This window comes from Manis javanica, chromosome 10 (genome assembly GCF_040802235.1).
Source record: "Manis javanica isolate MJ-LG chromosome 10, MJ_LKY, whole genome shotgun sequence".
NCBI lineage: Eukaryota > Metazoa > Chordata > Mammalia > Pholidota > Manidae > Manis > Manis javanica.
In genome coordinates, this window is record NC_133165.1 from 46019706 (window position 1) to 46047148 (window position 27443).

The window sequence follows — 27443 nt, forward strand, 5'->3', positions numbered from 1 at the left end:
TGGCAGAGCCCAGAACAATTGAGTCCTTTTTTTTGTGTTCTTCCTTCCTGGTTAAGAAGAAGGTGAAGGGGCAGAATAGGATCTTCCTGCTCTGTAGTCTACTTGCCCAGGGCTTCAAGAGGAAAGGTTGTGAAACTTTACTTTCAATCCCCAAATGCTCTGCCCCCTTCTACCAGCAGCATCTGATAAGGCTCACAGCAGGGTGGTGCCTCTGTAACTGCTAGTCTTAGGAGGCTGCAGGCTCAGCCCCTTTTAGACCCTGAACTCATGGGTGCAGTACGGCCCTATGGCAAAAACAGCCACTGACCAAAGCCAACATTTTCTGAGTGCTGTGGGCTATGCAACATAATAAGTGTTCTACATGAATAGGTGCTGTTATTCCCACTACATGCATAAGACTGTATTGCCTGAGATCACTCTGTTTCAAGATTATTAATGCCTGTCTCCTTAATCTATAACTGTTCAGCTTGTCTGTTTTCCCATCTTAATGTAAGATGGGTTTAGAACCAGCTTCTTAGTCTTTGAGCTGTGCTCCTTGAAGAACCTGGAATCTCCAACACACCCCCTCAATAACTCAGATACACAGAACTATGGCGCTCAGATTCCAGGATAAGAACTGAGTATCTGTAGCTGCTGCTTTCCATGAAGCCAGAATAAGCATCCTGCACTTAACCCCCTATGCAAAACCTTGACCCCTTCCCCCATCCAGGCTGGGGAGATAGAAGTAACTGCTTCAGGTTTTTTAAGCTGTTAAAGACACTAATTTTAACCAGAGACCAAGTTAGTCCTGTCACTTCCCAAGTTTCTGGCTATGGGCCCTTTGTTATCTGAGCTCCCCTCTATAGAGAAAATAATAATAATCTTGACCTTTCTGATCTCTTTGGACCTCTTGAGTCCCTGTAGTGATCCACATAGAAACTGACTTACCCAGGACCTTTTAGGAGTCTTAATAACTTGGTCCTTTCTTCACATTTGCAATGTAGCCTACATACAAAACCAAACCCACTTCTAATGACCCTCCAAACTTGGGCTTCACTTCTCTGACTTCACTCAACTCTATGAAACAAAATCTGAAGTAAAGGAAACAAAAACTAAAGGTCAATAGAAAAGGATATTAAAGAAGAATGCAGCATGTGCAGCGTCAGACACAACAAAGTTTGCTTAAAAACCAGTCATTTCTTCTCTGCAGCAAAAAAGGCTAGGGAGGCAGAAGACCTAAATGCCGGCTGGGAAGTTACGGAATTCCTAAAATGACAAAGTGAATACTAGAAAGTATGATAGGTGGAGAAATGAGCTGAACACAGCTTTCCTGGGTTCAAATTTCAACCTTCATTCAAACCCCAAATTCTTTGCTATGTAACCATGAACAAGTTACTTAATCACTTCGACCCAGTTTCTCCTCTTGGAAAAAAACAGGAATAAAACTTGCAAACAGAAAGCAACTGAAGGGTGTCAAGAGATCGTTCTGGAATCAGGGAGGTCATCCTAACTGAGGCATAGGGTTGGTGTGGGGAGGGTAGACTCCTTTCTGCCTCTAACTTCGGAGGTCCAACATAAAGATTTCTCTGAGACCATGGGAAGAGATTTGGACTGGGTTTCCTGCATCCATTGAACAAATATGTATGCCTACTGTGCCAGGTCGTTCTAATAAGCACTGGGCTGCAAGGGTGGACTAAAGTGCCATCCCTCAGGGATTGTAATGGGGGAGGCTGACTAAAATGGGTAAATACGTTTAACATGAAGTTACAAGGTGGAGTCAGCTTAGCTTCAGTACCCCTGCGATGGGAGGGGACTGGACAGGGGTCTTAACAGCCGTCACAGCGCCAATCCGCTTAACCCACAATAACTTCCGCCCCCAAGTGGAGAACATCACGTTCCTTAGGTTCTTTTCCACTGCCTGAGAGGTGGGGTTAAGAGCACGGCATGGGAAGGGGAAGGTGTGTATGACGCCACATCCGGAGCGTGGCGGAACTAATGTCCTTTTGCTTCCGCGCGGGGCCGGAAGTAGAAGTGGCAGTGGCGGTGGCTCACAGCGGAGTGGAGGAAGAAGGCAGGGAGCCCAAGAGCCGGAGCGGGAGTCGCGGCGGCGGTAATAGTCTGAGGCCCCGTTAGGCCACCCATTCCTAGAGCGGGACCGCGGGGTTCAGTGGGAGTTAGCGAGGGGTGGGGCAGCCAGGGCTGTCGGTCGCTGGGGTCTGGGGGCCGATGTGAGGGGAGGCGTGGGTGGAAGGGACCGGCCAGTTCCAGAATCAAGTTACCCATTTCCCATACCCCGTTCCCCCACTACGGACATTAATCCGAGGGCTCATCTTCACCTTCCTCAGGAGACCCCTGTGCGGTGCGGAGGGGGCGGTAGCCCCGGCTCTGACCCGCGCCGGGGGGTGGGCCATGGCGGAGATCAGCGACCTGGACCGGCAGATCGAGCAGCTGCGGCGCTGCGAGCTCATCAAGGAGAGCGAAGTCAAGGCCCTGTGCGCTAAAGCCAGGTGAGCCAGGTGGCCCGGAAGAAAGGCGGCCCGACCGCTGCCCAGGGGTTCCCACCTGGTACAAACCTAGCTAAGAACTTTGGGCCTGGCCTATTCTGGAAGCTTTCCCAGAGAGGAGCAGAATAGGGCCACTTTACTTGAGGAGCAGCCAGCCTGTTTGGTTGAAGGCACATCTGGATAAAGACACTTAAATATTTGAGATGATGTGTTTTCAGTGGAGTTAGAAAATTGTAGAAAGTACTTAGGAAGCTCAGCGAAGCAACCCTATCTGTCAGCAACAGAGAAGGCTTCTTGGACGAACTGAACTTTGGGGAAAGGTCTGGAAAAATAAGATGATACAAAGAAGTGTCAGCAAGAATAAAAGTTAAAGGCAGAAAAGCTAAGTATTCTGTGGTTTATGAAATTATTTTAATTCCACTTACAAGTAGGTGGTAGTATCTGCATTTTACACATAAGGGCTCAACCAGCATGTGAGGGATGGAGTCTGAAGCCAGTTCTCTGTTTCCTGCCGCTTTTCAGGCTATAATGCAAGAACACGGAGTTGGATCACTCTAATGCTCAGTTTGAAATCCCAAAGAATGGTAGTGAATAATCCAGAGTAGAATTAAGCATGATAGGATGCGGGAGTCCAGCTCCAGCCTAGGGGTGGGATGCCCGAAGGTGCAGGACGGAGTCGGCATGTGGAGAGACAGGACACGGAGTCAGCTGGAGGTGATCTCTCGACAAAGTGCCGATGACAGCTTTGTTTATACCATTTTGCACAAGGATATGATTATTTTTTATTATTCTGATGATTAATTAGTATAGGCAGTTGGTTAATAAGTATAGGCAAGGTTTTTTTCTTTCTTTTACTTTCTAATCTATTCATGGCTGGTCAAGCGTTAGAAAGGTGATTGTTTTTCTGTTCCTTGACCAAAACTTTTCCTGTCAACATGTACTCTACTGTGTTTTACATTTCTATGCAACGCAGTTTCTAAGAAGTGCATGTGACTGTAGGAGCGTGCAGTATGTAGCAGCGACTCTGGAGTCTATATCAGCTCAGGGTGAAATACAGGTCACCTAGTGCCACAGTTAGCTAGGATTCTTTCCCACAAAAATATTCTTAGAGGCTTTAATAAATTTATAATCAATCTAAAATCATAAACTCATATCTTCACCTTATACCCCTTTATAGGGCACAGTAGGCAGCAAACCAAATTTCCCCTTTTTATCTACATTTCTCTTTCTTCTGTGTGGATACCAAAATCTCCCTTACATACCCTACACAGGTCTCCAAGACTCCACTACTGCAGGGACTAAACAAGTTCTTAAATGGTGAGCAATGCAAGGGCATGCATATTATAGAAACTGTTTCTGTTTTAACTACAAACCTTAAACTATAAACAGTCAAGTCAAATATGATGTATGATTATTCATTTGATTTTTATACTTTATATGTGAATCTAATAAAATGTTAATGTAGTAGGTAAATGCAAGATATAGATAGAAAGCATGATTTAGAACTGTAAGAAGGCAGGTGTAGATGATCAGGTTTGTTCCCAGAGACCAGGTCTTAATCCAAGCTGAACAAGGGCAACAAAACATCCACAGGTGTAGAAGATTTCTCTCAAAACTGGGGGGGGCGAGGTTCTAAGCCTCACCTCTGTTGGCCCCCTTTTTCTCACCTGATGGCCCCCCTGCGACTGTGCCTGTCTTAGGTTGTTCCTCCCTTGAGGAATCTTACCCGTCTCTGGCTAACCAGCCATCTTACAGGGCCATACAGGGAGATGTAAAGCTGGTAAGTGAGAGAGAAGTAATATTCTTTGAAAAGGTTAGTTTTTCACTTCTTTGCAGATTTATTTTCCGTGGCTTCTATGCCCAGCACTTGTTTTGAGGTATCTTTACTTCCTGGAAAATTATGGTGCTTGGTAATTTCACGTATGAGGCACAAATTCTAGTAAAGGGCTGTGATTAGGAAAGAAGAAAAACAAACTATAGAAGTAGTAGAGGGAAGAAAACATGAGATGATTAATTAAGTGTCAACAGGGTTATTCTATTCAATATTTTCTCATGACTCTTTCTATAAAACTTTCCATCACTAGTTTCACTAGCATTGTAAACAATGGGGGCATTCTCAGTGGAAATGGGGTGGTCAATGTTTGACTAACTAACAGCAGGTTTCGGTACTTTTATGCTAAGATTGCCATTTGGCCCCTGCGTGTTCTATTCTTCAGGAACACTGTCCTGAAAAGCTTTTGGGAAGTTTATGTTCTCATCCTTTCCACACTGCTCAGCAAAGGTTAGTTAACCCTTGGCAACAATGCAAGCAAAAACAAAGCCAATAGTATAACGGAGAATAACAAAATGAAGGTGGGTAATAGAGGGAGCCAGCTGCGAAGGCCCCTGATTTGTGGGGGTCTTCCTCCAGCCTGAGCTTTGCTACACAGCTTGAGTAGCATGGCTCCCGGCAGTAGGAGGGGAGACCCAACTGAGAGCTCTGTGAGAAATAGAATGATACAGTGGTTAAGAGCCCAAGCTTTAGAATGTGATGGCTCTAGGTTGGAGTCTGAGCTCTGCCATTTACTAGCTGTGTTGGTGATCCTTCTCTGAGACTCAGTCTCTTCATCTGTAAATTGGGAATAATAGTACTGAATAGGATGGTTGTGAAAAGTTAGTATGTTAGTTTTTGAGATGAGCTTAGCACAGTGCTTTGGTACAGTGTAAATGCTCGACAGTGCTCAGGTGTTACTGCTGTTACTGTATAGGAATAGGGCAGTGCTGATGGGAACTGATGTCATCAGGGAAGGTTCTAATAGAAGGCGGCCTTGGAAGGTGAGATTGATTTGGATAGCTGATAGGAGCAGGGCCAGTGAAGAAGGGCATTCCAAGTAGGAGTAGAGGCTGTGAGATATGTAGGCAACAGTAAGGAGACTAATTACCTGCCACCTTTGAGGTTCTATTTGTGGTTTCCACTATGCTAGAGAATTGGAAAAGAGGAAGCAGAAATACCCCACATTTATTGAACACTAGGCCCACTATTAGCCTGGCCTTGTACTGGCAAAAAACATGCCATTGCTTCCCCACCGCAGTCTTGGCAGGTGGAGTTATGTGTTCCATTTTATAGAACAGAAAGGCATGACTCCTAGAGGCCTAGTGACTTGACTGAGATCACCCACAGAGAAAGTGACAAAACTGGGTTTTGAACTCTTGGTCAACAGGCTCTTTGCTTAGTTTTGCCCCACATAGAACTGTAACAGCCAGACAGAGCCTACGTGGGTTTGGCAAACAGGCAGAACTCCTTTCTAAATGCTTGTCTGTGGCTTTTCCATGCTTTTCTGGCTCAGTAAAATTTCACTTACCAACTCCATGATGTTTTTAGTCATCCATGCTGCCTCTTGATTGGCATTTTTAGGAACTTAAACCAGTCGCTGCATGTCATTTTTTTCCTGTTAGTTTCCCCTACAGGGCCTTAATCAGTCTGGTGGTGTAGGTAGTGCTTGTATAGCATGGTGGAGTTTTCAGAATATCAGAGCAATTACATACTCAGTTTCCATTGCTCTTTGCAGCAGCCCTGTGGACTTGGTAGTACAGGGGTATTTCACAGAAGGGGAAAATAAGCCTCAGAGGAAAGAATGTCTTGCGCATGGTGTCACGGCTAGTTGGAAGGGAGGTTGATTTTGGATCTAGGTCTTCACCATAGTCCATGCTCATTGACAGGCAAGCAGAGACATTTAGACTGTGAGAAGTAGCAGGGAGCCATAAAGGACTGAGAGATGGGCAAGTTCCTGCCCAGCACAGATGGTGGTGGGAGGTACCAGGTAAGGCCTGAGTTGGCCACTGTTATCCCAAACCCAATCTGAAGAGGGACCAACTCTAGCACCTTCCCCCTGGCCTTCTGAGGACCCACCAGGAGCCGGGGCTGAGGCTGGTAGTGTCAGAAGTTTTGGCTTGCTTAGGGGGTACAGACTCAGATCTGCAGAGACCTGAAGTATGTGAACTGGACTCACTCATATTGAAAAATAACAGCATGTTAAAAGAGCAGAGGGTTTGAATTAAGTGGTTTTTATTATGAATCCCAGCTTTGTGACCTACAAACAATATGACCCTGGTCAGTACCTCTCTAAATCTTTGAAATCATTATAGAGCTCAAATGAGATTGGGCATATCTAGTGACAGGGCCTGGCACTTTGGTGGGCACTTCCTGAAGGTAGTATTTTCGTTGTGGAAGTAAAGGTGAGCGGTTGTGAGCCCCGAGAGCGCTGGTGTGTGTTGCTGGCGCTGAAGTGGGGTTTTGACCTAGAGTCTGTGAAAGAGGCTGGCATAAAATCTCAGCAGATTGGTTACCTGAATTCCAATTCAGCCACTCTCAGTGACCTTGATCTTGCCCCTTTTTTCTCTTACCTTTGGTTTCTTTGTCTGTCAGATGAGGATGAAAAGAACCCCTAAGTCAGTTGGAAAGGTCATTAAAACATTATAAGTAGCTGGCAAGTGGAGGGGTGTTCAACACAAGGTACAGCACAGGTGGGGAAGCCTGGTTGCTTTGTGGACCACTGCCAGTGCTTCCTCCCATTCCCGAAAGGCAGTGCATACCTCCTTTGGGCCATATTTGTCTGCAGAGCACCCTGAGGACCATATGTGACACCACCGTTTCCTGAACTCAGGGAGTTCCTAGTCTAGTGGGAGGCGAGCAGCAGAAAGAGGTTGAGCAAGTGCTGACAGTACTCCTGTGTCCAAGTAGCCTGATGAAAGAGCCAGACACTGGAGCCATGTGGCCTTTGTTCAGGTCCCACCTCTGTGAGGGTGGTTGGTTGACTGCATGCATCATCCATGCAGAGCTCTCAACTACAGTTAGGTTAACACGTGGGTAAACTGGAATGTTTACTGCTGTTATCAAAAATGAAATAGGGTACTGCTTAAATTAGGTGACAAAGTGACTTTACGGTCATGCTCCCTCCAGTAGAAATAGGCTTGGGGGAGAAATGGAAGAACAAAACCCTGGCTGCTTCTAAATAGATTAATGAAAAAGTAGCAACAATGTATCATTTTGAAGGTACATCTGAAGACTGGTCTGCCTGTCCCCATGCCTTTGGAGTGTCTGGGAGGAAGCCCCTGGGATGGGGTGAGAGGGGTGGTAAGAGCACAGTCAGGGGCATGGTCTGGGAGTGCTCGAAACTGAGGGAGCAGCATGAACAGGGGGCTCTGTGGAGAAGGGGGAAAAGTCTGTGTTTTGGGAGTGAGTATTAAATGTATGAAAGAGCACAGCAGGGAGTGTCAAGGCTGGGAAAGGCTTGGAGCACTGGAATAAGAGCTGGGGCTTTTGGCCTTTTGGTAGTGAGGAGCCATGCTAAGGTGTTGAGCAGTGGAGGCTGTAATCAGCCTATCCTGGGGAAATCGTGCACCTCACTCCTGCCCCCTAGAGGTTCAAGGACCACCTCATACCTCCCCTCCCTTCCAAAGAAGTGTCGGGAATTGGGCTGCCTGTGGTGACCCTGGTCTTCTCCTGTCTCCAGAGAGATCTTGGTAGAGGAGAGCAACGTGCAGAGGGTGGACTCGCCAGTCACAGTGAGTACCCTCTGTCCCTCCAGAGCCTGGCTTGGTCTTTTAGGCACGTGGACTTTCTATAGCGTTGCAGTTTCTAGAAGTCTGCCCCCTCATCCCTGACAGGCCATGTATCCCCTCCCCCACTGTCAAGGGAGCTTTTATGAGACATGGATGTTACGGGAAGGATCTTTTGTCAGGGGAATATTCTTAGGCAAAGCAGAAGCACTCTTCATTTGGTGAGTGGTTCTGCTCTACATGTTTCTATGCTTTCTTTATTATTAGATGTTTTATTCTGGGTTCCTTGAGGGGAGTAGGGAGAGGAGGGAACCAGGACCTCCAGGTATGGCTGGAAAGACCTGGCTCTAGCTGTTGCCCACAGACTAGTTCACATTCATAGTGCGCTGGGGGATGATTCCAGAGTAGGCTGACTTGGGTGCAAGAGTAGCCCTGAGAAGTAGAGGCTTGCCAAGAGGGATAAGCCTCTCCTAAAGCAGTGGGTGTTTTGAAAGCAGAGGAGCAGAGGCTTTCCAACTCTAAGTGCTGACCCTCCTCCTTACTTCCCAGGTATGCGGTGACATCCATGGACAGTTCTATGACCTCAAGGAGCTGTTCAGAGTGAGTGTGGGGAACACTGGGAAAGGCGACTGGTGGCAAGGTTGGGGGGGTGACTGGCAGACCCCTTTAATTGAGAATGGAAGCTTTGATTTTGGTGAGTGGCACTGGGGCAAGAAACCGCTAGTTAGGTGGGTGGGCCCTTTATGAGAGAGGGGCCTCAACTTGACTGGCACATGGACTACCACTACAGTGGGCAGAGGACAGTGTAGGGCCAAGCAGAATCTCCCTCCTTTTAGGTGGGTGGTGACGTCCCTGAGACCAACTACCTCTTCATGGGGGACTTTGTGGATCGTGGTTTCTACAGCGTCGAAACGTTTCTCCTGCTGTTGGCTCTTAAGGTGGGAACCCCTGGCTTCGGAGCCCAAACTGGGCCACCTCAGGCCTGACCTGTCTGCAGCCTTCCTGCCCTTTCCTGCTCTATTCCCCTCCAAGTCGGCTGTATTGCTCGTGACAGACACGTGCAGCTTGGTGGGGGCTAGTCAGAGAAGGTTTCCTTGACTTGGGGGTGTCTGATTGGGCCCCTGGAGGATGAGGTCAGAGGGGTGGCATTATAGGAAGGAAACAGAGGTTCCCTTGTGTTAATACAGTATCTGCTGGTGGGGGAGAGGGTATAAGGAGCTAGATGACAAAGGGCCATCAGTATCTTGTTAAGGGCTTGGTCTACCTGGTAAGTGAAAAGGGAGCTAGAGCCAGTAGGTTTACAGTTGATAGGGTGGGGTCAGTTTTGCATCCTGTTGAGGAGGAGTGAGGGTCTTTGAGCTGGATGTACCATGGTTTAGGCAAGAGATGATGTGATTCTGGGCTGGAGCAGTGGTGATAAGGATAGAGTGGGGCTGGCAGATATGAGGAGGTCTGGGAGAGGACAGGTAAGGTTATGAGGAGGAGACAGAGCCTAGCCCCCATCCCTGGCTTGGTGGCTACCTCCAGGTTCGCTATCCTGACCGCATCACTCTGATCCGGGGCAACCATGAGAGCCGCCAGATCACCCAGGTCTATGGCTTCTATGATGAGTGCCTGCGCAAGTATGGCTCAGTGACTGTGTGGCGCTACTGCACTGAGATTTTTGACTACCTCAGCCTATCAGCCATCATCGATGGCAAGGTAGGCCGGCCACAGGGCCCCAGGGGTCGGGAGGGGTGGGAAAGGTGCCAGGCTTCAGCCAGCCCTCCCTCCTTTCTTGTTGTCTTTGTAGATCTTTTGTGTACATGGGGGCCTCTCCCCATCCATCCAGACCCTGGACCAGATCCGGACAATTGACCGAAAGCAGGAGGTGCCGCATGATGGGCCCATGTGTGACCTGCTCTGGTCTGACCCTGAAGGTGAGGGCAAGCAGATAGGGCAGGGGTAGGTAGACTCTACCCTTAATTGGTGAGAGACTTAAGGAGGTCCTGTGTTAAAGCAAGTGCTTGAAGGTGGGGACAGCCAGACCATGTGAGTTTGGGGAAGAGCAGAGCAGGGCTGGTTTTCACTGGTGTCTGTGCTTGACCTGCCCACTAGTAGCACCCATGAGAGAGGAGTGGGGAGTGTGGGGAGCTGGTGCTTTGAGCTCAGAGAAGGGGTTGGAGCATGTATGTCATAGCTCAGAGGCTTGTTGGGGACAAATCAACAGCTCCCTGAATGTGCAGGGGCTTTTGCAGAGGTCAGACTCTCAGAATGATAGCCCTCTGAGGGCCCCTTATTTTTCAGGGTTCCCTGGCTTGTAGATTGAAAGCCATATCTCCCAAATACCAGTAGGGCTCCTGCTGTAACACACAGCCCCACTCCCTCACTGCCACACCAGCTGCCCCACTGCTAGCCGGGGCAGCCCTTGGTCCCACCTTCTCTGCCGGCGTGGTATGCCTGTCTGGACAGTAAACGACATGGGCACTCCATGAAACAGCTCCAACCATCAAGAAATTATTTGGAGTTTATCTGCCCCATTTGCTGTCCTGTCCTCCAGAACCCCTCAGACTCCATTATGCCCTGTGCTCTTGCCCCACAGGCCTGACTGGGGAAGGGGGACAGGATATTCTCCTTAGAAGGGCAGTGGGCAACTAGAGAAGCCTTGAAGACACCCTCTCTCTTCCCCTCCATACTTTCATTTGCCTCAGACACAACAGGCTGGGGTGTGAGCCCTCGTGGAGCTGGCTACCTATTTGGCAGTGACGTGGTGGCCCAGTTCAATGCAGCCAATGACATTGACATGATCTGCCGTGCCCACCAATTGGTGATGGAAGGTTACAAGTGGCACTTCAATGAGACTGTGCTCACTGTGTGGTCGGCACCCAACTATTGCTACCGGTGAGCAGCCTGTGCTGGGAGGTCACTGGGGCTTGGGGGTCTAGGTTGATCCACTGCTTTAACAGTGCTGTCCTCGACTTCCAGCTGTGGGAATGTGGCTGCCATCTTGGAACTGGATGAGCATCTCCAGAAAGATTTCATCATCTTTGAGGCCGCTCCCCAAGAGACACGCGGCATCCCCTCCAAGAAGCCTGTGGCTGACTACTTCCTGTGACCCTCTGGCTCCAGCCCCTCTGCTCTTGGACCACTGTGACTCCAGCCTCCTCTCCATGTGGAAGCTGGGCATGGGGGGCTGTCCCCAGCTCTGCTCTCCCCACAGAGAGGGCACTTTGAGGGTGAGGACTTTGTCTGGAGAGGCTTGGAGCCTCAGCTCCATGCTCTTTCTCTCCTTTCTCCTGACTTGAATTGTGAAGTTTCCAATAATATTTTGTTTTCCTTTCTTCCTTTTATTTTTTGTTTGTTTTTAGATAAAAATTTTGAGAAAAAATTCTAATAAAAGAAGAAAAATAGTCTTTGAATTTGTGTCAGACATGATTGTGGATGAGCAGCAATCCCAGGCTGGGACCTGGGGTAGATGTCAGGACCTTCACTGCGCCAGAGCCTATTGGTCCCCATCCAGTGACAGTGACCACTTCCCAAAGGCTTCATTGTTACTAGGTCCAGGCCTGGGTTCCAGAGGCAGCCTTATTTAATTCTCAAGACATGAAGTGTCCAAACATTCAGATTCCCCCATTTCCCAGATGAGGAAGCAAGCCCAGAGTTGGTTGATTTAAGTGCACAAAGTTAAGCAGCTTGAAACTGGCAAGTCTGGGGGACTTGTCAAAGTACATAGGTTTGGAGCCCACATCCAGGTAAGCCCCAGGACCAACAAAACCAAACACCATTAGCCCAATGTTCCAGAGCGCTGATGGCTTTTCAGTTTTATTAACAAAAATACTCTGGTCCTGAGAACAGCCTGATGTGGCTTGCACTGGGGCATAGGGGTAGAACTTGCAAAGCCCAAGGGTGAAGCCCAGAAGGTGGGAATGATGGTCACTGGCCCCATTTGGCCAGGCAGAGCCTCCCTCCATTCACACTAAGGTGAGAGCCGGGAAGGGGAAGCTGGCCCCAGCTGGACTCCCAGCAGCTTAGCCAGAGCTTTGAAGCCATGGGTGGTGGCAGTGAAATCAAAGTGTGAAGTGGTGGGGGGAGGCCCAAGGCTGCCATTTGGTGTGGGGGATGGGACCAGTGGAAGTGGCAGGCTATGGGGTCTGTAGCTGGGTTGGGGTGCAGGGGAACTGGAGGTTTGTGGTTTGTGATGGAAGACAGGGAGGGAGGCAGAGGGGCCCAGCAATTGCTCAGTACATAGGTTTGGAGCCCACATCCAGGTAAGCCCCAGGACCAGGGTAGGGTAGGGGAAAGGGGCCCCCTTGGAGGAAGTGTGAGGCAAAGGGTGCTGGGGGTGCAGCCGCTGGGTATCCTGAGCCCCCTGGCCCAGGCTGCAGCTCCAGGAATGCAGCTGAGTAAGGGGCTGGACGCCCAGAGTCTGGAGCCTCAGGGAAGCTGGGATTCCTAAAGTAGAAGTGAGGGGTGTCAGAATGGAAGGGGACCCCAGCCTCAAACAGCCCAGCCCCGTGCCCAGGTCCCACTTGCCTCGTTGGAAGGTGACCGGGGGCCCCATGGAAAGCTGCAGGGTGCAGAAGGTAGGCCTCGGCACTGGGGCCACCACATGGAGGAGCTGAGGCAGGGGCACCTTCCTGGGGGGCTGGGGCCTGCTCTGGATCTGACTCATGAACATCCCCACCCAGTGTGGAATCGCAGGGGCCACCTGGTGCATCTGGCAAGATAGAAGGGGACAGGTTGGGCTAAGGAGGATCAGCGTCTCAGGCCTGCCTGGCCCCATCACCATTGGGACCATACTCACCTCCACTCCCACAGACCTCTGTGGCTACTGGCTCTGGGCCCCGCAGTTTCCTCTTCACACGGGCATCTCGCTCCCTGGGGAATAGTGATGGTGGTGGTGGTGGTGGTGATGATGGTAACAATAGCACTTACCAGGTGCCAGGCATCTCACCCTTCCAGGGACCCTATCAGGTAGGTGCCATTATTATACCCATTTTATAGATGAAGGAACTGAAGGCCAGAGAATTAGATGACTAGGAAGTGGCAAAGCTGGGATTTATTCCCTTCTTAAAACCTCCCAATGGTTTTCTTACTGCATTAGAATCATTGGAAAGTCCTTCCCAAGATACAAGGCCAGGGTGTGGTCTGAAGCCAGCTCATCCCACCTTGTCTGCTGTGCCCTTCAGCCCCTCTGTGAAATCCTCTTCTGTCCCCCTTCACCTTTGTAGCTCATCCTTCTTGTCTCAGTTCAAGCTGACCTCCCACAGCACCCCCTATAACATGTCAGCAGTTCTGCTAATTCAGAGTGATTCTTTGATTAATGCCTATCTCTGGCCAGTCTGTAAGCTCCTGAGAGGAAGGGCCAGCTCTGGGCGGTGGGGGGTGGGGGTGGGGGCTGAACTCAGAATTGAAGCCAGAGCCTTAACTAACCCTTCACTGTCCAATATAATCTGGCTCCCTGTTACCTCTCACTCTACCCAGCCACACTATGGGCTTGCTCTCAGGACCCTTGCACATGCTGTTCCCACTCCTTGGCATGCTTTTTCCCAGATATCCACCTGGCTCCCTCCTATACTTCCTTCAGGACCTTCCTAGGCCTCTAAAAAATACCTTACTCCAGTCCTTCCTATCTTTCTTCCTTGATTTATTTGTTTTCTCTTTAGAGCTTACCCTTGACACATCATATATTTTATTTATTTCTCTTGCTTGTCTACTCTGCCCACTAGAGTATCAGTTTCACGATGACAGGGGCTTTGGTTTCTTTTGTTTACTGATGCATCTCCAGTGCCCAGACCGTGCTTTGCATGCAGCAGGTGCTAAATAAGTACTTGTTGAATCAATAAGTGAAAAAAATGTTTTTACTTACCACTGTGTTCCTGGCCTCCACCACAGTGCTGGGCACACACGGGGTGACTAATAAACATTTGTTGAATGAGCGAGTGAATGAACAATGCCCACCTCTTACAGTTTCTGCCATTCTCTCGGAAGCCCTTGGCAAAGGGGTTGGCTGCGATCTTCAGTTGTGTGATCTGGGGGTACACATCCAGGGTCAAAGGTCCCACAGCCTGGGTAAGACACCACCATCCCCACAAGCAGTCACTTACCCGCGGGTTCTGGTAGGCTGTCACAGAGATGAATGTGGTCTCAGGGAAGCGGAAGGAGGCAATGCCCCCCCAGTGCTGGCTGCAAAGCTGGGCGGCCCGCACCAAGTGTATGCGGGGCTGGTACTTGTGCATAGAGTGCAAGATCAGCTGTGAGGGAAGAACTGAAGTGACTCCCTGTTCTGGGCCCCACCCCCACCCCCCAGCTTGGGGTCACAGCCTGGGCCTCACGTGGCCATGGGGGTCCAGCGTGCTGTTAGTGAGCTTGACACGATGGAAAGATACAGGCTGCCGCATCCAGTGGGCACCAGTGGCAGGAGAGTCAGGGTGAATGTAGACCCGGTCAGGCAGGCGGGGCTCTGCCTTGCCACTGGGCTCCCAGCACTGGCCCTGCCAGCGGTAGCGAGCCCCATCCACGGGAACCACATCCAGTAGAAACAGGTAGCGAGCCTCAGGGTCCAGGCCAGTGACTGATATTCGGCAAGCAGGGAACATGCGCCTGGACAGGGAGGTGATGGGAGAGGCCTGGAGCCAGGGGTACCACAGCACCAGAAAGGGAACATAGCCAGCAGCCCACCCAGTTTTATCAGAGAACCACTGAGGGAGGTAGAATTTGAACTCAGAGGACAGCGTCTCCGAGCTGGAAGCTTGTCTTACATCGTATTTTACAGACAGGTGACAGGATGGACAGATGATCTGACCAGGGTCACAGAGCAGATTGGAGCAGAGCCCAGAACCCTGACTCCTGGCCCCTCAAGCTCCATTTGCAGAAGCTGTGGTAGTATACTTTCTCTCTACAGGAGCTTCCTGCTCCCCATCCTGATCTCCTCACCTGATCTCCAGAACCAGACTCTACAGCTGCTGAAGAGAATTGGCTTCAGAAAAATGCCCTGCCTTCAGCAAGGCAGAGGACTTATCACGCCAGGACCTGGGCGCCTGGCCTAGATAAAGACCCCAACACAGGCCACATACTGGCCATATTCCTGTCTCTAAGGTCTTAGTCACATACTAACCCTGATCATGGCCAGATTTCCCTGATGGTAGTCACTGGCTGGGCCTTGACCATAGTCATAGTCTGAACCCTGACTCTATCTGCAGACTGACCTCTGATCTAGGCCACATACTAACCTATAATTCAGCCATACTTTCTGACTCTGGCCTAGACTGACCTAGGACCCTTGCCATAGGTTGCTCTCTATACCAGCCATAGACTCCACAGACTGACCCTTGACCCTTGCTGAAGAATGACCCCTGATCCAGCCATAGAGTAACCCCTGACCACGCCACAATCACACTCTGAATTTAAACAGAGCTCTAGCCCCTCTAGAAACCCCCAAACTTAGCCCCATCACCAGGAACTCTGCTTTTCCCAAGAGATCCCCACCGGGAACACACTGGGTGCTCTGACCCTGTCCCAGCCCCCTCACCTCCCAGCTTTGGTGATGATCATCTCTGTTCCCACGGAATTGAACTCTTTCCACAGCTCCTGATTCTCCAGACTCAGGCTGACTCCAGGGAACGAATGAAGGGCTTCTGGGGCTGGGGGTACTGGCTCAGTGCCCAGGGCTGGGGGCAGCGGGGGTAGAGGTGGAGGAGCGGCCAGGGTGCAGGGAGCAGCCTCAATACCCGTGAGAAAGCAATCCAGTTTGGGAGTGTCCAGATCTGGCAATGGGGGAGAATGAGGAGCCAGCACAGGGCCACAGCTCCCCCACCCCCAATCCCTGCGCAGGAGCTCGTCCCTGCGCTCACCGGGATATCGGTAGCCCTCTGCCAGGGGAGGGGGGAAGCTGGAATCTGTCCCCGGCTGGGGAGCCCCAAGGCGGTAGCTGGTCCCCAGGGAGGGGTACAACTCTTGTGGATGGTACATGGAGTTAGTCCTGTCTGGCCTCAGGTCTAGTTGCCTAGAGTCCCCGTGCTAAGAGATGCTCCCTTTATAGCTCACAGCTCAGCCCCTTCCAGACCCAGGATCACAGCCCCTCCCCTCTTTGGGGCCCTGGAGTTGGGCTGGGGTGGAGACCCCTGGGGCCTGGAAGGGGTCCAAGAGGAGGCCGGATACCTGGGTACCCTCCCCTTCTCCACCCACCCCACCAGGATTCATTAGCCTCGACCCCCTGCCCCCTCATTACATAATTAACATTCTCGGCCTGATTGATCCCCAGGGCTCGGACAGGGACGCAGTTTGGCGCTTCCGGCCAGCTGGTCCCCATTCCCACGGGGGGAGCCCCGGCTAGGGATAAGCTGAGGGCGGAGCCTGGTCCCTGGGATGGAGACTGGGGACCTGGGGCAGACATTGGCGCCCCAGACTTTTCTGGCAGGTGACTCCTGCTTCACTTGGAGGACGGGGCTTGGCGGTATGAACCATGCTTAAGGGAAAGAGCAGGGCTGGAGGGCCGCAGCCTGAGCTTATCTTTACGCAGGGTATTGGAGACCTCGAGAAGCCTGCAGCCAGAGGTCTGAAACCTGGAGTCCTTCCTAGCTCCCATTCTGAAAAAACCACCCTCGGCTAAATCTTAAAAATTTAGGGGCGCCCCACAGGTCGACAATCTCAGACGGCTGGCGCCTAGGATTCCCAGAAGGTCCCGCGCTGGGAACCCTCGGAACTACACTTCCCAACAGGCCCAGCGCAGAGGCGACCGATAGATGCCGCTGCGGCCGCTGGAAGTTGTAGTCGAGACGAGGGGCTCGCAAAAGTGGCGACGCACTTGCCTCCCAGGGAAGCTGTCTCTAGGCGGCAGCAAAATGCTAAGTCAGAGAAGACGCCTATCAGCACAGGTCAAGGCCTAGGGAGTCAGAATGGGTTCCGGAGATTCCACGAGCAGTTGAGACCCGCCCTAGGTCTCAGATGGTTGAGCCTTAGTAGCGCAGACCCCAGGTTTGACCGCTGAGCTTACTCCATGCCCGGTCGGAGTTTAGAAGGAAACAGGTCTATAGAGGCAGGAATCCACATTTGAGTCTCCTCTCCTGGATTCCACGAGAGCCAGGGCTGTCTTGACTTCATTGTTTTATTATGTACAAACTCTACAGAACAAGGAGAGCAGATACACATCGGGTAAGAAGGGCCCAGTTGGGTAAGTTCACAGGGCAGACGATGCACTGGGGCCAAGAGAGCAGTACACAGGCCATATCTATAGGGCAGAAAGGGATTAAAAACAAGATCCAAGCCAGCCAGATCGCAGGGAGGTGCAGGGGTGTCTTCCACCTTATGATCTCCCCCCAAGGTCACAGTGCATGCAATAAAATATATGTACAGGAGCTGGATTCCTCCTCTGCAGGGGCCCTGAGGGTCCAGAGCGCCTTGGAGTGAGTGGTGGGAAGCCACTGGCTCCCCCTGGCACCCAAGCCAGGTTGGAACCACATGTGGCAGGGGTAGCTGTCAGTCCCAGCCGTTGTCTTTGATCATGTGGTTGAGTTCAATGATGTACTTCCCCTCTTTGTACTTCTGGCTGCTCTCAAAAGCCTGTTCCTGAAAGGAGGGGAGAACCCTCAACCCTGGAGCAAGGGCCTTACCAAAACGGATAGGGGTTGTGGAGTGGGCACAATTTGCCCCATTTTTGAGAGGAGGAAACTGTCACCCAGAGAAGCCAAACCACCTACCCACAGATACAGAGATGCTAAATGGCAGGGCCAGGCTTCTCACTACCAGAAGAGATAGAACTCTGAATCATGAGTACTTTTTAAGTATACTAATGTTGACTCCAACAGAGAAAATATGGAAACTTCTAAAAGATCCAGAGATTACAACTGGTAGTTTGAGGGCCAGTTTTGGCTTACGCGTTTTGTTTGGCTAGCAGAGTTAAAGATAATAAAGTATCGCTCCAATTTGCCAAAGACAACCCTGCCCCACCCTAAAAACACACACACTTTTGCTCTGCCTGGCCCTGCAAGCACTTGAGGTTTTGACCTTTGGATTAGACCACCTTTTTATTCGATAGAGGTCCAGAGAGGCCAAGCCACCTGTCCAGGGACACAGCAAATCTGTGGCAAGGCCAGGAGCGAACTCAGATTAGGGCTGTCTGCCTGTCTGTGCCTGAGATATAACACCTCACAGTGGCACCACTGCTCCAAGTGATGCCTGAGGCCTCCTGTCCCTTGCGGTTTCCCAAGAGCATCTTTTTTTGCTGTATCTAATCTCATTCTCTTAACAATCTTAGGTGCCAGATGGTGACTTTTTCCTCCACGGTCAGATAAGGAATTGAGACTCAGAGTAGAGAAATCAGACCCTGGACAGTGCCAGTGGCAAGGAGGGCTGTGGAAATGGAGGCTCATGGACCCAAGCTCCATGCTGCTGTGAGGTCTTGGGAACTTCTCTGATCCTCTGAATGGCTACAGAAACTGGGAGTCAAGGGTTTGGGATTAAACACATACACACACATATACACCTAGGATTCTGGTACACACACACACCCGTAGGATTCTGATCCCTATTCTGTTACTTACCAGTTGTTTGACCTCAGGAAAATTACCTAACATCCTTGGGCCTTCCTTTCTTCTTCTGTAAAGTGGAGATAATAATAGACTCTACCTACAGGATTGTTGGAATGACAGAATAAAATAATATATGCCAAGCACATGACAGTGCATGCCACATCATTCATTAAATGGTAATTCTGATTATATCCTCATGTCTAAAGTGGAGATGCTTGAGCCTGTGAGGAAAGGGATGGGTTAAGAGAAAAACTGTAAAAGCCCTTTTAGGATGTGAGAGATGAGCACATGGTCAGGGGATGAAAAGACAGTTTTACTTGTGTGAACTGGGCCCATATACTCTGAAAGATGACCAGATGACTGCTTTTGAGGAGAAGATGATGTGAGGGGTCAGGTTAAAGGCTAGTCGGGGGTCAGAGGTCACCGACTCACATATTTCCAGCCCAAAGTGGTCTTGCAGTTCTCGCAGTGGATGTCAGCAACAGCATGGAGTCCTGTCAGCAGCACTCGCTCCTCGGCTGGCCCGCAGCCCACGTTCACCCTGCAGGGACATGGGGGCAGTCCCAGGGAGGGTCCCACCATTAGAAAGTCCCCCTCTAGCTTGTATCCAACTGTGCCTCTCCTTAGCATCCAACAGAAGGGCAGTCACAACTTTCTGCCTGAACCAGGGGACTCCAGGAGTCTCAGCATGATGCCAGGGGTCATAGGTCACAACTGAGGCCAGGGAAAGAAAGGAGACCACATACTTACACGGAGTTGAAGAGGTAGGCACGCCCCTGACTGCCCTGGAAAGACTAAAGGGTGGGAGGGAGAGAAGGGGTTGGTCAGGACTCTTGGTGGGGAGCTGCCAGGCAGCCCCTTTAGCCTCCCATTCCACCAACAGTGACCTGGTTGGTTACCTTGGAGATGAGGTCGTCGTGGTTGGCCAGGTGAGCGCGGCAGTGGGCACAACTATACCTCCGATGGCAATCATCCAAGTAGGCCTGAAACGTCTTGGGCTTTGAAATCCGCACCATGGCGGGGGCCGGGGGCAGTGGCCCCACGCGGGGAGCGGCCCACGGGGAGCAGAGGGAGCCCAGTGCCTGCCAGAGAGACAGTGAGTTGGCTGTCAGGACCAGGGGCACACACATGCAGGCACACCCAGGGCTATGGGGATTCTGTCACACTTGGCTGCTGCCTCCTATCCCCAGAGCCAGCAACATCTCCAGGGGCCAGAGCCGTCTCAGTTTTGACTCACTGAGGAGGCCTCACATTGCATCAACGGGGAAACTGAGGCTAGGAGGGGCCCAAGGTGAATCACCCACCCACTTCTGGCCTCACTCCTGCTGACCTAGCAACTGAAACTGGCGGAGGGGGCTTTAGAGTTGGGTGAGCTTTCAGTTCTCAGTGTATGGGAAGCACGGAGGGATTAGGAATTGGATGGTCTTTAGGACCTCATCTGAACTGCCAGGGATTGGAGAAGGATGGTTACCGCTCCACTTGAGGTACAGGGAGATCACCTGGGGAGAAGGTTCCTCACCTGGAGCAGGCAGTGAGGCCTCACTGGGGGGTGAAGGGCCACCTAGCAGAGGAGTGGCTCTTACTTGCGGGCTTTGGGGCCTTGTCTATGCCTAAGGGATCTTACCTGCATCGCGGAGCCTTACCTGAGACCCCGGGCTCACCTGGGGCGCGGGAATGGGGGCGGGCGCTGACGGAAGGGGGTAGTCCTCGCTGGCGGGGACGGGGCACGGGGCGATGCGCAGCCCTGACGATGCGAGTCTCACCTCGCCTGGGCGCGCGGGGGCCCGGTCCGCCGGGGTGGCCTGGCCTGGGAGTGGGGGACGCTCCTGGTGGGCGCCGTCCCCCCCGGCACGGGTTCGCAGGCGCCGCGACTTGTTTACACCGAGACCAGCTGCTACCGCCGCTGCGGCGGGAGGGGGAGGGGGCCGGCCTCTGGTCCCGGTCGCTGTGGCCAATCGGCGCGCAGCATGCAAATGAGGGGGCGCGTCACACAGCGGCCAGTGCAGGCCTGGGCTGCCCTTCCCCCTGCTCGGGCTCCGGCTGGCCCGGAAATGCGGCTGCGGCTCGCAACCCAACCAGCCAAATCCGCGGCCCAAGCTACGTGGCCCCGCTTCCTGGCCCCCGTGGTCCTTCAAGTGGCAAGGATCTGAGGTACGTGACCTGGCCTTGGGGTTAGGAGGAAAATGGTGTCTATGCGCACCCCCCCCGGGAAATAACAGTCATAATCATCGGCTTTTACTCACCGCCTATGCTCCACTCTCAACCCCTGCAGCAATCCTGTGAGGCAGCTTCTGCTATTGTTCCCACTTTACCAGGGAGCTGAGGTCCAAGGAGGTCTGTCCAGCTGGTAAGGGGCAAAGTTGGGATTTTCACTTTGGTCCCATTCCACGGTCTTTGCCATTAGCACCAGGCAGATTTGGAATGAAAGTGCTGAGGGTGTCCATCTGTGTTAGACCCCTGGGAGCCAGAGCCTCTGAACATGCCAGCCCCTGCTGTTGAGCATCACCTCCTCCAGGCAGCCTCCTCTGATAACCCTGCTCCTCCAGAATGCATTAGGTGTCTGCTGTGGGCTTCCCCCTTTCCTTCCGTCACCTCTAAACTCAGCTGAAAACTCAGTTTAAACATGTGTGCCATACTAGACTTGTCTTGTTCCGTGAACTCACCATAGTACCCAGCCTGGCCTAGGGTAGTCCATAAAAATTAGTGAAACGTGATTCATTCAATGAATAAAATACTAGGGCTGGACAGGGCTGAAGAATTCGGAGAGCTTCTGGAGTAGGAGACTTGGGAGTGGAAGGTTGGAATGGCTGAGGCATCTACATGGGCACTTGTGAACTCAGCTGTCCCAGCTGTGCCCACCCTCTGCGGCCAAGTGAGAAGGCCCGTAGGGGCAAGTCAAGTCCCTTACCGTGTGCCTGGTCTTGATGTCCTCAGGAGAATGGAACCATTATCTGTGGTTCTGAAAAGGTGAAGGGGGGGTTGGGAGGACTTGCCTCTGCAAGGGATATTCCTGAGGGGAGTAGAGGCCAGGCTGGCACAGGGTGTGGCATTACTCTGGGGCTGGAATGTGGTGGAACCAGTGGGTCAGGCTGGTTAGGGCCCAACTCTGGCCCTAGGCTGGTGTCTTCTGCTCTAAGCTGCCATCTCTACAGTCTTCTAGGATCTGCCCCCATTCCCACAATGCCACCATACTCCCTACCCCTTAAACACAAAGACATGACTAAAAATGAAGTATTTATGTATTTATTGGGGAAGAGAAATAGAGGAGAAGTTGAGGGACTCCAGCTTAGGAGGCCTGGGCAGCTGCTCCACGGTTGTCCAGGTAGTGCCTCAGGGCTGTGGGGTAATCAGTCATGACACCAGTGGCTCCCAGGCCAAAGGCCACTTCAAAATCTGACTCCTCATTAAGGCACCAAAATATCACCTGAGTGGAAAGGGTAGGTTTTGTGGTTTCTAAACAACTTTACCAGGATCTCCTCTGTGGAGAGCTCCGAGCAGTGGTATGCAGGAGCTGATGGTTAACTTTTCAGGAGTTTTATAAACTGGTCATAGATAAAGCCATTATTAAATATTAACTTGTATAAATGTTCAATTCAACATATTAAAGGTAATACTCAAAACTCATCACTTTTGAATTACTTTGCTACATTTTACTGTTACCTATACTCACTATAACCTATGGATGCTATTTATGTCTGTTGAATGTGTAAGACGAAAATGCTATGGTGTGCCAGCACACATCTTTTTCCAACTCTGTTCAGTGACTTCATGTTGGTAGCTTGAAATTGGCCAAAGTGGAAGTATATACACCAGGGAAGTAATGCTCAAATCAGGGTGCTTTTTTCTTCTGGAAGAGCAGCTGTGAAACATTTACCAGCATGCCAGTGCTTCCCATCCTGCCTGCATCTCCTGCTGCTCTCCATCTTCCCTGCCTCCTGAGTCCTCTCCTGTGGGCAGTGAGGAAGGTGGAGATGGTGTCTGTATCCCGGGCAAGTCACTGGACCTCTTAGTTCCTTACTGTAACAAATGAGTGTGATGGTCCAACCTCCCAGAGTAATGGGGAAGCCCCATGCAGTGAGAAGGGCTCATCTGGAAGTGCTTTGTCACTCCCCACCCCCATGCCTCACTTACCCCACATCCCGTCCATCCCTGAGCCCCAGCCTGTCTGAGTTAACACTTCCATCCATCCCCATTGCTGGCACCTAAGCCTGAGGCCTGTCCATGGCAGCATCAGCATCCTGATGGACCCTCTTGGTTCCACACTGGCTCCCACGATCACTTCACACAGTGACCAGAGGGACAGGACCCTCAACAAACCTCAACTGGATAAAACCTCTCCCCTGCTTAAGCACCTCAAAAGCTTCCCTTCCCTTTTGGCTGAAGTCCAGGCTCCTTACTGAGGTTCACCGGCTGCCTGTCTCGTCCTCTCCTGCCTTCTCCAGCTCTCTTCACGTTCTTCCTCCAGACCACAGCCTGGTGGAAACCCTCTCTTGTTCCTCCTGGCCTTCCCATATGCTGAGGCTCCTGCTTGAGATGCTGTCATCTTCCTCTTCTGATGAACCAGCTCCTCATGTCTTCCAGAGGCCATCTCTAGCATGGTTTCCTTTCAGACTGCTGTGATAAACTGCTTCATTTCCTTCCTCTGTCTTTAATAGTAAGCTCCCTGCTCTATCCCTGGTACCACAGTGCCTAGAAGTTCTTAACAAAGGTTTGCTAAGTAAATGAATTGGTCAAAGCTGATGCTCAGGGTTGGGGGTGGGACGGGGCTGGGCTGGATTTTTTCCTTTTCTTGGTCTTTCCCCAGCCCCCCTCAATAGGAGTCAGGGCAGTAGGTTTGACTCATCATTGTTATCAGAATGGCTAGCATTTATCAAGCGCTTACTAAGTACCAGTACAATGCAGAAGAGTTAAATATACCATTCTCCCCATTTTACAGATGAAGAAATTGAGACACAGAGAGTGACCTGCCAAGTGACCCAGCTGCTGAGTAGCAGAGCTATGACTGAAGGGCTGTGCTAGGCCCACACTTGAGAGCCACCTCCTTGCTGAGGGGGTGGTGGTCAAGCCTCACCTGCACTCCTCGCTGCTCCAGGTGTTGGATCAGACTTTTCCTCATAAGGAACCTAGTGAAAAGGATGCGGGAAAGGCCATGACGAGGGATGAAGGAGAAGGGCAGCGGCGGGTCTCTATGGGGACACGTCACCCAGCCTTCCCTATCACCTTACCATTTGGAAACTACAGCTGCCAACTGGTTCAGACCTGGGCAGGAAAATGGGAAATAGGTCCTGTGGAGGAGGAGTACTGCAGTCAGCATTTTGGGTCTCTGTCATGGGTGTGCTGGGGTGGTCAGGACTCCTGACCAGTATAAGCCCACCGCCTCTAGAACCTTTGCAGTTGCCCAGATGAGCAATTCACCTATTGCTCAGTGAGACCCCACTCCCATAGCCTTGACATCATGCTTTGAGAGGGTGCCCTCCCTTCAGTGTTTTACAGAAGAGGAAACTGAGTCTTGGAGAGCTAAAGTGACTTCCCTGAGGTCACAGAGTAAATCTGTGATGGTGCTAGGACCAGCACTGGAGCCCAGCTTGATTCCCAACCTGGACATGCAATCTGAAGGTCCTTCTGGTTGGGCCTGACCAGTTTCCTGACAACGGAGTGTTTAATGGGTCAGCTACTTCCCCCTAATTACCCGACTCCAGGCATGACTTCAGAGGTCCTTTACAATGTCTCACAGCAGGCTTTGGAGTCAGATCCAGTGCAAAGCCAGGCTCTGTACCTCCAGCTGTGTGACCGCAATTGGGCAAATTACAGAAACTCTTGGAGCTTCGGATTCTCCATGGGTACATGGGGATTATGATTCCTGTACCTCCTGAGCAGGCTGTTAGGTAAAGCTCAAATAAACTAAAGGATGTAAGAACACTTTGCAAATTCTACATTAAAAAGTATGTACATAAAGTTCTGTAGTATAATGATGTCTTTCTTCGTAGCAAGGCATTTTGGTGGCTGGTTGGGAGCTTCCCTCAGGTCAACAGAAGGAGCAGAGAGCACTGGGGAAGTATCAAAATTCCTGATACTTTCCCAGCCATTACTGTGTCTCCCAGCAGGAAAAACCCTGCTTTTCCTTTTGAGAATCAGAGAGTGATGCTCTACCTACTACGTGTTTCCACAGCCAGACTGTAAGCTCACCAAGGGCCTTACCCCACCCACACTGGTTTTGTTGACCACTGTAACTGCACCCGGAGCAGAGTAGGCATTCAACAGATATTTGTTGGGTGAGTGGATAAATAAATGAACGCTTTGTCCAAAAACTCCAATCATATGAATACACATTTGCACAGAATTTCAGGGGGTTTGTGGCCCCCTTAGTATTCATGAATGCTGACTGTCCTCAAAGGACCCTGGGGGTTATGCTTGAGGGTGGTCAGGGAGCTGGGGACCCTGTACGATGGGCTTGAGGAGGAGGGGTTTCTGAAGACAGAGCAGCTGGGGGCCTGGGGAAGATAAAGAAGAGAGATGGGAACCCTCTGAGCACCTGTTGATGATGGTGGGTAGGAAGCTGATGAGGAATCTTTCCTGGATTGGCATGAAGGGCAGCAGCCCCACGTAATAGAGCAGCAGCAGCCAGAATCCTCGGTTTTGTGTGAAGGAGAACGGCATCTCAGGGTTCTGGGAGACAAGGGCAAGTGAGAAAGGGGATCAGTCTGCTCCTGGGGAAGCATAGAGGAGGTCTGGGCTTCAGGATAAACAGTTTAGGACATTCAGGAAGCCCTACCACCTGCAGGATCAAAGCCCCCTCTTGGCCCAGCGTTAGAGGCCTCAGTGTACTTATTCTCCCAGTTCCCGGCAGCATGACGCTGCTGACACTTTCTTCATCACCTCACCTCTCATAATCCTACATTTGAGACCCTGCTTAGGGTGCTCCAGAAACACCCCCCAAACTCCTCTACCCTTGGAGGAGGGGCCACTGGGGCCGGGAGAGAAAAGGGACTCACAGCAGCCTTGCACTTCTTCATGATTGAGCTCTTCTCTGAGGCCCAGATGGTGATTTCATTGCGGTCAAAGTGCCTCACTAGGTCTACTATCTGGGAGGAGGAGGAGTAGATGAAGGGGAGTCAGGCCAGGTGTCTCTCCAGGCCTGGGCCCTACCCACCTGTCGGCAGCCCCACCTTGTGAATGAGCTCTTCATTTTCCTCTTTGACCTCCACGCTCATGGGCATCCGAGGGAATCTCTGGAACACATCCTCCAGACTCACCATGTGCCGGTCTGACCCATGTGCAAAGTGGCCTGCAGGGTGTGGGAAGTAGGATCACAGGAGGGTTGGGGTGGGTAGGGGGGGCTCACCATGGAGACAGGGGAGAGTCCCAGAGAAGAAGAGGGGAGGAGGTTAAGGCCATGACCCCACTCTGGTTGACCCAGCCCACGGCTCATAGCCCATGCTCTGACCTGGTGAGAAGTAAACCTCCAGCTCCTCCTTATAAAAGGGCAGCTCCTGGCAAGAGCAGGGAGCATATCACTGGGAGGTATGTGTGGAGGTATGGCAGCTCTCTGGGTATGGTAGGGGGCTGGGCAAGGCTCACCTCAAAGTCCAGGCTGCCCACATCCCTATTCACACCTGACTGGCGGGACAGGTTCTTGTCATGCGACACTACCACCACACCGTCCCGTGTCAGTTGGCAGTCGAGTTCCAGGAGGTCTGCTTGCTGGGCCATGGAGCTATGGGAGCAAAAGTCAGTGTGAGGCACAGGACAGGGGTGGCGCAGACCGTGGGGTGGTGGGGAGGTTCAGGGGAGTAGAGGGCAAAGTTCAAGGTGAGATGGCAGGCTGTGCAGGGTTCACCACCAGGGGGCTCAAGTCACCAGACTGAGAAGTGAATGGCACCCTTAGTGTCATGCAGCACCCAACTGGCACAACCGTACCCGGCAGCTTGGCCGGACAGGTGTACTCACTTCTCCATGGCCTCCATGGTGTGCTCCAGCCGCTCTCCAGATCCTGTGTGGGGCAGCTGGGGTGGGTCCCTAGGGCCTTGGCCAACTCATTCTCCCCTCACTCCTGACTCATCACCCTGAGTCCACCCAGGCTGAACAGGCCTTTTTCCCCAATTCACATCTTGCCCCACCACCCCTCTCCACCTACCTTGACTTCTGCCTTCTTCCTCCATCCTGCCCCTCACTGCTGCCCACCCAGTCACCTTTCTTGCTATCCTCACTCCACCCTCAATAGCTGCCACCCCCACCTTCCTACCCTGACCCAGCTCACCTCCCCGATGGGCTGCCAGGTGGGGACAGAAGGCCGGAGCCTGGGGTGTGTGCAGGAGGCGAGGCCGGCGCAGGAAGAAGATGGAGAGCATGACATAGCTGCCTAGAGCGGGCAGGGCGTAGTACAGCAGAGAGCCCATGGCCGCGCTGTCTGTCCTGGCTCTGGCTGCGGCAAGCTCAGCTGTTCCCAATGGACTGTGCTGCTTCCACTGCCTGCCTGGCCCATGCAGGCTGGCTCCACCACTGGCCGCCACCACACCCCTGGGACCTGCTGAGCCTGCTGCTGGCTCAGGGCCAGGCTGCAGGGCTCAGCAGGGAATGGAGTAGAGGCAGGAGTAGAAGTCCGGCAGCTCTGGCCCTCACATCCTAGATCCTTAATAGACCCTAGTACCCTCTCCTTGGCCGCACTGGGGAATCATGTCCCCCCACTGGGTCTGCAACCACCTTTCCCCTTCCCACTGGTGCTTACAGCCAGGCTGTATAACACACCACCCCCTGCCATTTCCAGAGAATCTGGGGCTGTGCAGGGTGCCCGAGTCACCCCCAAATCACCCCCAGCTAGTTAGACCAGAAGACATTAAAGAGGGAAGAGGACAATGACTAAGAGGTCAAACTGACCCCACTCTGTCCAAAAGTTTGGGTTCCTTATACCCTCATT

General features: G+C 51.8%; 4 protein-coding genes and 1 long non-coding RNA gene across 19 annotated transcripts; 2 read left to right on the top strand and 3 right to left on the bottom strand.

Annotated features, from left to right (window-relative positions):
* The first annotated feature begins 1985 nt into the window (after nucleotides 1-1985).
* On the top strand, nucleotides 1986-11419 carry PPP4C (protein phosphatase 4 catalytic subunit). 2 transcript variants are annotated; one of them, XM_017662527.3, is made up of 9 exons: nucleotides 1986-2089; nucleotides 2325-2486; nucleotides 7976-8027; nucleotides 8571-8621; nucleotides 8858-8959; nucleotides 9549-9722; nucleotides 9814-9940; nucleotides 10712-10901; nucleotides 10986-11419. In XM_017662527.3, exons 2-9 carry the CDS (start codon nucleotides 2389-2391, stop codon nucleotides 11113-11115), a joined length of 924 nt encoding a protein of 307 aa, XP_017518016.1. In that variant the 5' UTR covers nucleotides 1986-2089; nucleotides 2325-2388; the 3' UTR covers nucleotides 11116-11419. The 2 variants fall into 2 exon arrangements, with proteins under 2 accessions (XP_017518016.1, XP_036848449.1); XM_036992554.2 differs by lacking the exon at nucleotides 1986-2089 and adding an exon at nucleotides 3755-3800 and having other exon boundaries at nucleotides 2349-2486.
* Nucleotides 11420-11525: 106 nt separating this feature from the next.
* TBX6 (T-box transcription factor 6) lies at nucleotides 11526-16898 on the bottom strand. The gene is made up of 7 exons (XM_017662502.3): nucleotides 15532-16898; nucleotides 14336-14603; nucleotides 14108-14254; nucleotides 13962-14032; nucleotides 12805-12878; nucleotides 12534-12717; nucleotides 11526-12452 (listed from the first exon to the last, which is right to left on the bottom strand). Exons 1-7 carry the CDS (start codon nucleotides 15969-15971, stop codon nucleotides 12239-12241), a joined length of 1398 nt encoding a protein of 465 aa, XP_017517991.1. The 5' UTR covers nucleotides 15972-16898; the 3' UTR covers nucleotides 11526-12238.
* A 190-nt stretch (nucleotides 16899-17088) lies between these two features.
* On the bottom strand, nucleotides 17089-20451 carry YPEL3 (yippee like 3). Of its 6 annotated transcripts, none has more exons than XM_017662506.3 (5): nucleotides 20173-20451; nucleotides 19429-19611; nucleotides 19280-19323; nucleotides 18962-19070; nucleotides 17089-17567 (listed from the first exon to the last, which is right to left on the bottom strand). In XM_017662506.3, the coding sequence occupies exons 2-5, from the start codon at nucleotides 19543-19545 to the stop codon at nucleotides 17478-17480; spliced, it is 360 nt and encodes a 119-aa protein (XP_017517995.1). In that variant the 5' UTR covers nucleotides 19546-19611; nucleotides 20173-20451; the 3' UTR covers nucleotides 17089-17477. The 6 variants fall into 6 exon arrangements, with proteins under 6 accessions (XP_017517995.1, XP_073071441.1, XP_073071439.1 ...); XM_073215340.1 differs by having other exon boundaries at nucleotides 17089-17122; nucleotides 20293-20450; XM_073215338.1 differs by having other exon boundaries at nucleotides 20293-20450.
* A 30-nt stretch (nucleotides 20452-20481) lies between these two features.
* LOC108398460 (uncharacterized) lies at nucleotides 20482-24484 on the top strand. Its single transcript, XR_001853422.3, has 2 exons — nucleotides 20482-20680; nucleotides 23466-24484. It is a non-coding gene; the product is annotated as an uncharacterized lncRNA (long non-coding RNA).
* On the bottom strand, nucleotides 21757-27443 carry GDPD3 (glycerophosphodiester phosphodiesterase domain containing 3). 9 transcript variants are annotated; one of them, XR_012122240.1, is made up of 12 exons: nucleotides 26787-27443; nucleotides 26477-26519; nucleotides 26108-26243; nucleotides 25974-26019; nucleotides 25696-25814; nucleotides 25522-25611; nucleotides 25062-25195; nucleotides 23755-23814; nucleotides 23601-23652; nucleotides 22927-23143; nucleotides 22404-22476; nucleotides 21757-21953 (listed from the first exon to the last, which is right to left on the bottom strand). XR_012122240.1 is itself a non-coding variant. In XM_036992551.2 (11 exons), the coding sequence occupies exons 1-11, from the start codon at nucleotides 26923-26925 to the stop codon at nucleotides 21934-21936; spliced, it is 912 nt and encodes a 303-aa protein (XP_036848446.1). In that variant the 5' UTR covers nucleotides 26926-27443; the 3' UTR covers nucleotides 21757-21933. The 9 variants fall into 9 exon arrangements, 8 of the variants coding, with proteins under 8 accessions (XP_036848446.1, XP_073071436.1, XP_017517992.1 ...); XM_036992551.2 differs by lacking the exon at nucleotides 22927-23143; XM_073215335.1 differs by lacking the exons at nucleotides 22927-23143; nucleotides 23755-23814.

Bases quoted from the DNA above. Each gene is read 5' to 3' on its own strand.
- PPP4C (XM_017662527.3), top strand. From the start codon at position 2,389: ATGGCGGAGATCAGCGACCTGGACCGGCAGATCGAGCAGCTGCGGCGC. The intron at 2,487-7,975 runs GTGAGCCAGGTG...TCCTGTCTCCAG, and splicing joins GCCCTGTGCGCTAAAGCCAG to AGAGATCTTGGTAGAGGAGA. The intron at 9,941-10,711 runs GTGAGGGCAAGC...CATTTGCCTCAG, and splicing joins GCTCTGGTCTGACCCTGAAG to ACACAACAGGCTGGGGTGTG.
- TBX6 (XM_017662502.3), bottom strand. From the start codon at position 15,971: ATGTACCATCCACAAGAGTTGTACCCCTCCCTGGGGACCAGCTACCGC. The intron at 14,255-14,335 runs GTGAGGCCCAGG...CTTCCCTCACAG, and splicing joins CGCTGGACCCCCATGGCCAC to CTGATCTTGCACTCTATGCA. The intron at 12,453-12,533 runs GCAAGTGGGACC...CTTCTACTTTAG, and splicing joins CCCGGTCACCTTCCAACGAG to GAATCCCAGCTTCCCTGAGG.
- YPEL3 (XM_017662505.3), bottom strand. From the start codon at position 19,659: ATGTGTGTGCCCCTGGTCCTGACAGCCAACTCACTGTCTCTCTGGCAG. The intron at 19,071-19,279 runs GTAAGTATGTGG...ATGTCCCTGCAG, and splicing joins GCCTACCTCTTCAACTCCGT to GGTGAACGTGGGCTGCGGGC. The intron at 17,568-18,961 runs GTGAGTCGGTGA...CCCTCCTTTCAG, and splicing joins CCACTTTGGGCTGGAAATAT to GAACAGGCTTTTGAGAGCAG.
- GDPD3 (XM_017662503.3), bottom strand. From the start codon at position 26,925: ATGGGCTCTCTGCTGTACTACGCCCTGCCCGCTCTAGGCAGCTATGTC. The intron at 25,612-25,695 runs GTGGGGCTGCCG...TCCTCCTCCCAG, and splicing joins ATGAAGAGCTCATTCACAAG to ATAGTAGACCTAGTGAGGCA. The intron at 23,653-23,754 runs GTAAGGTGATAG...CCTTTTCACTAG, and splicing joins GCAGCTGTAGTTTCCAAATG to GTTCCTTATGAGGAAAAGTC.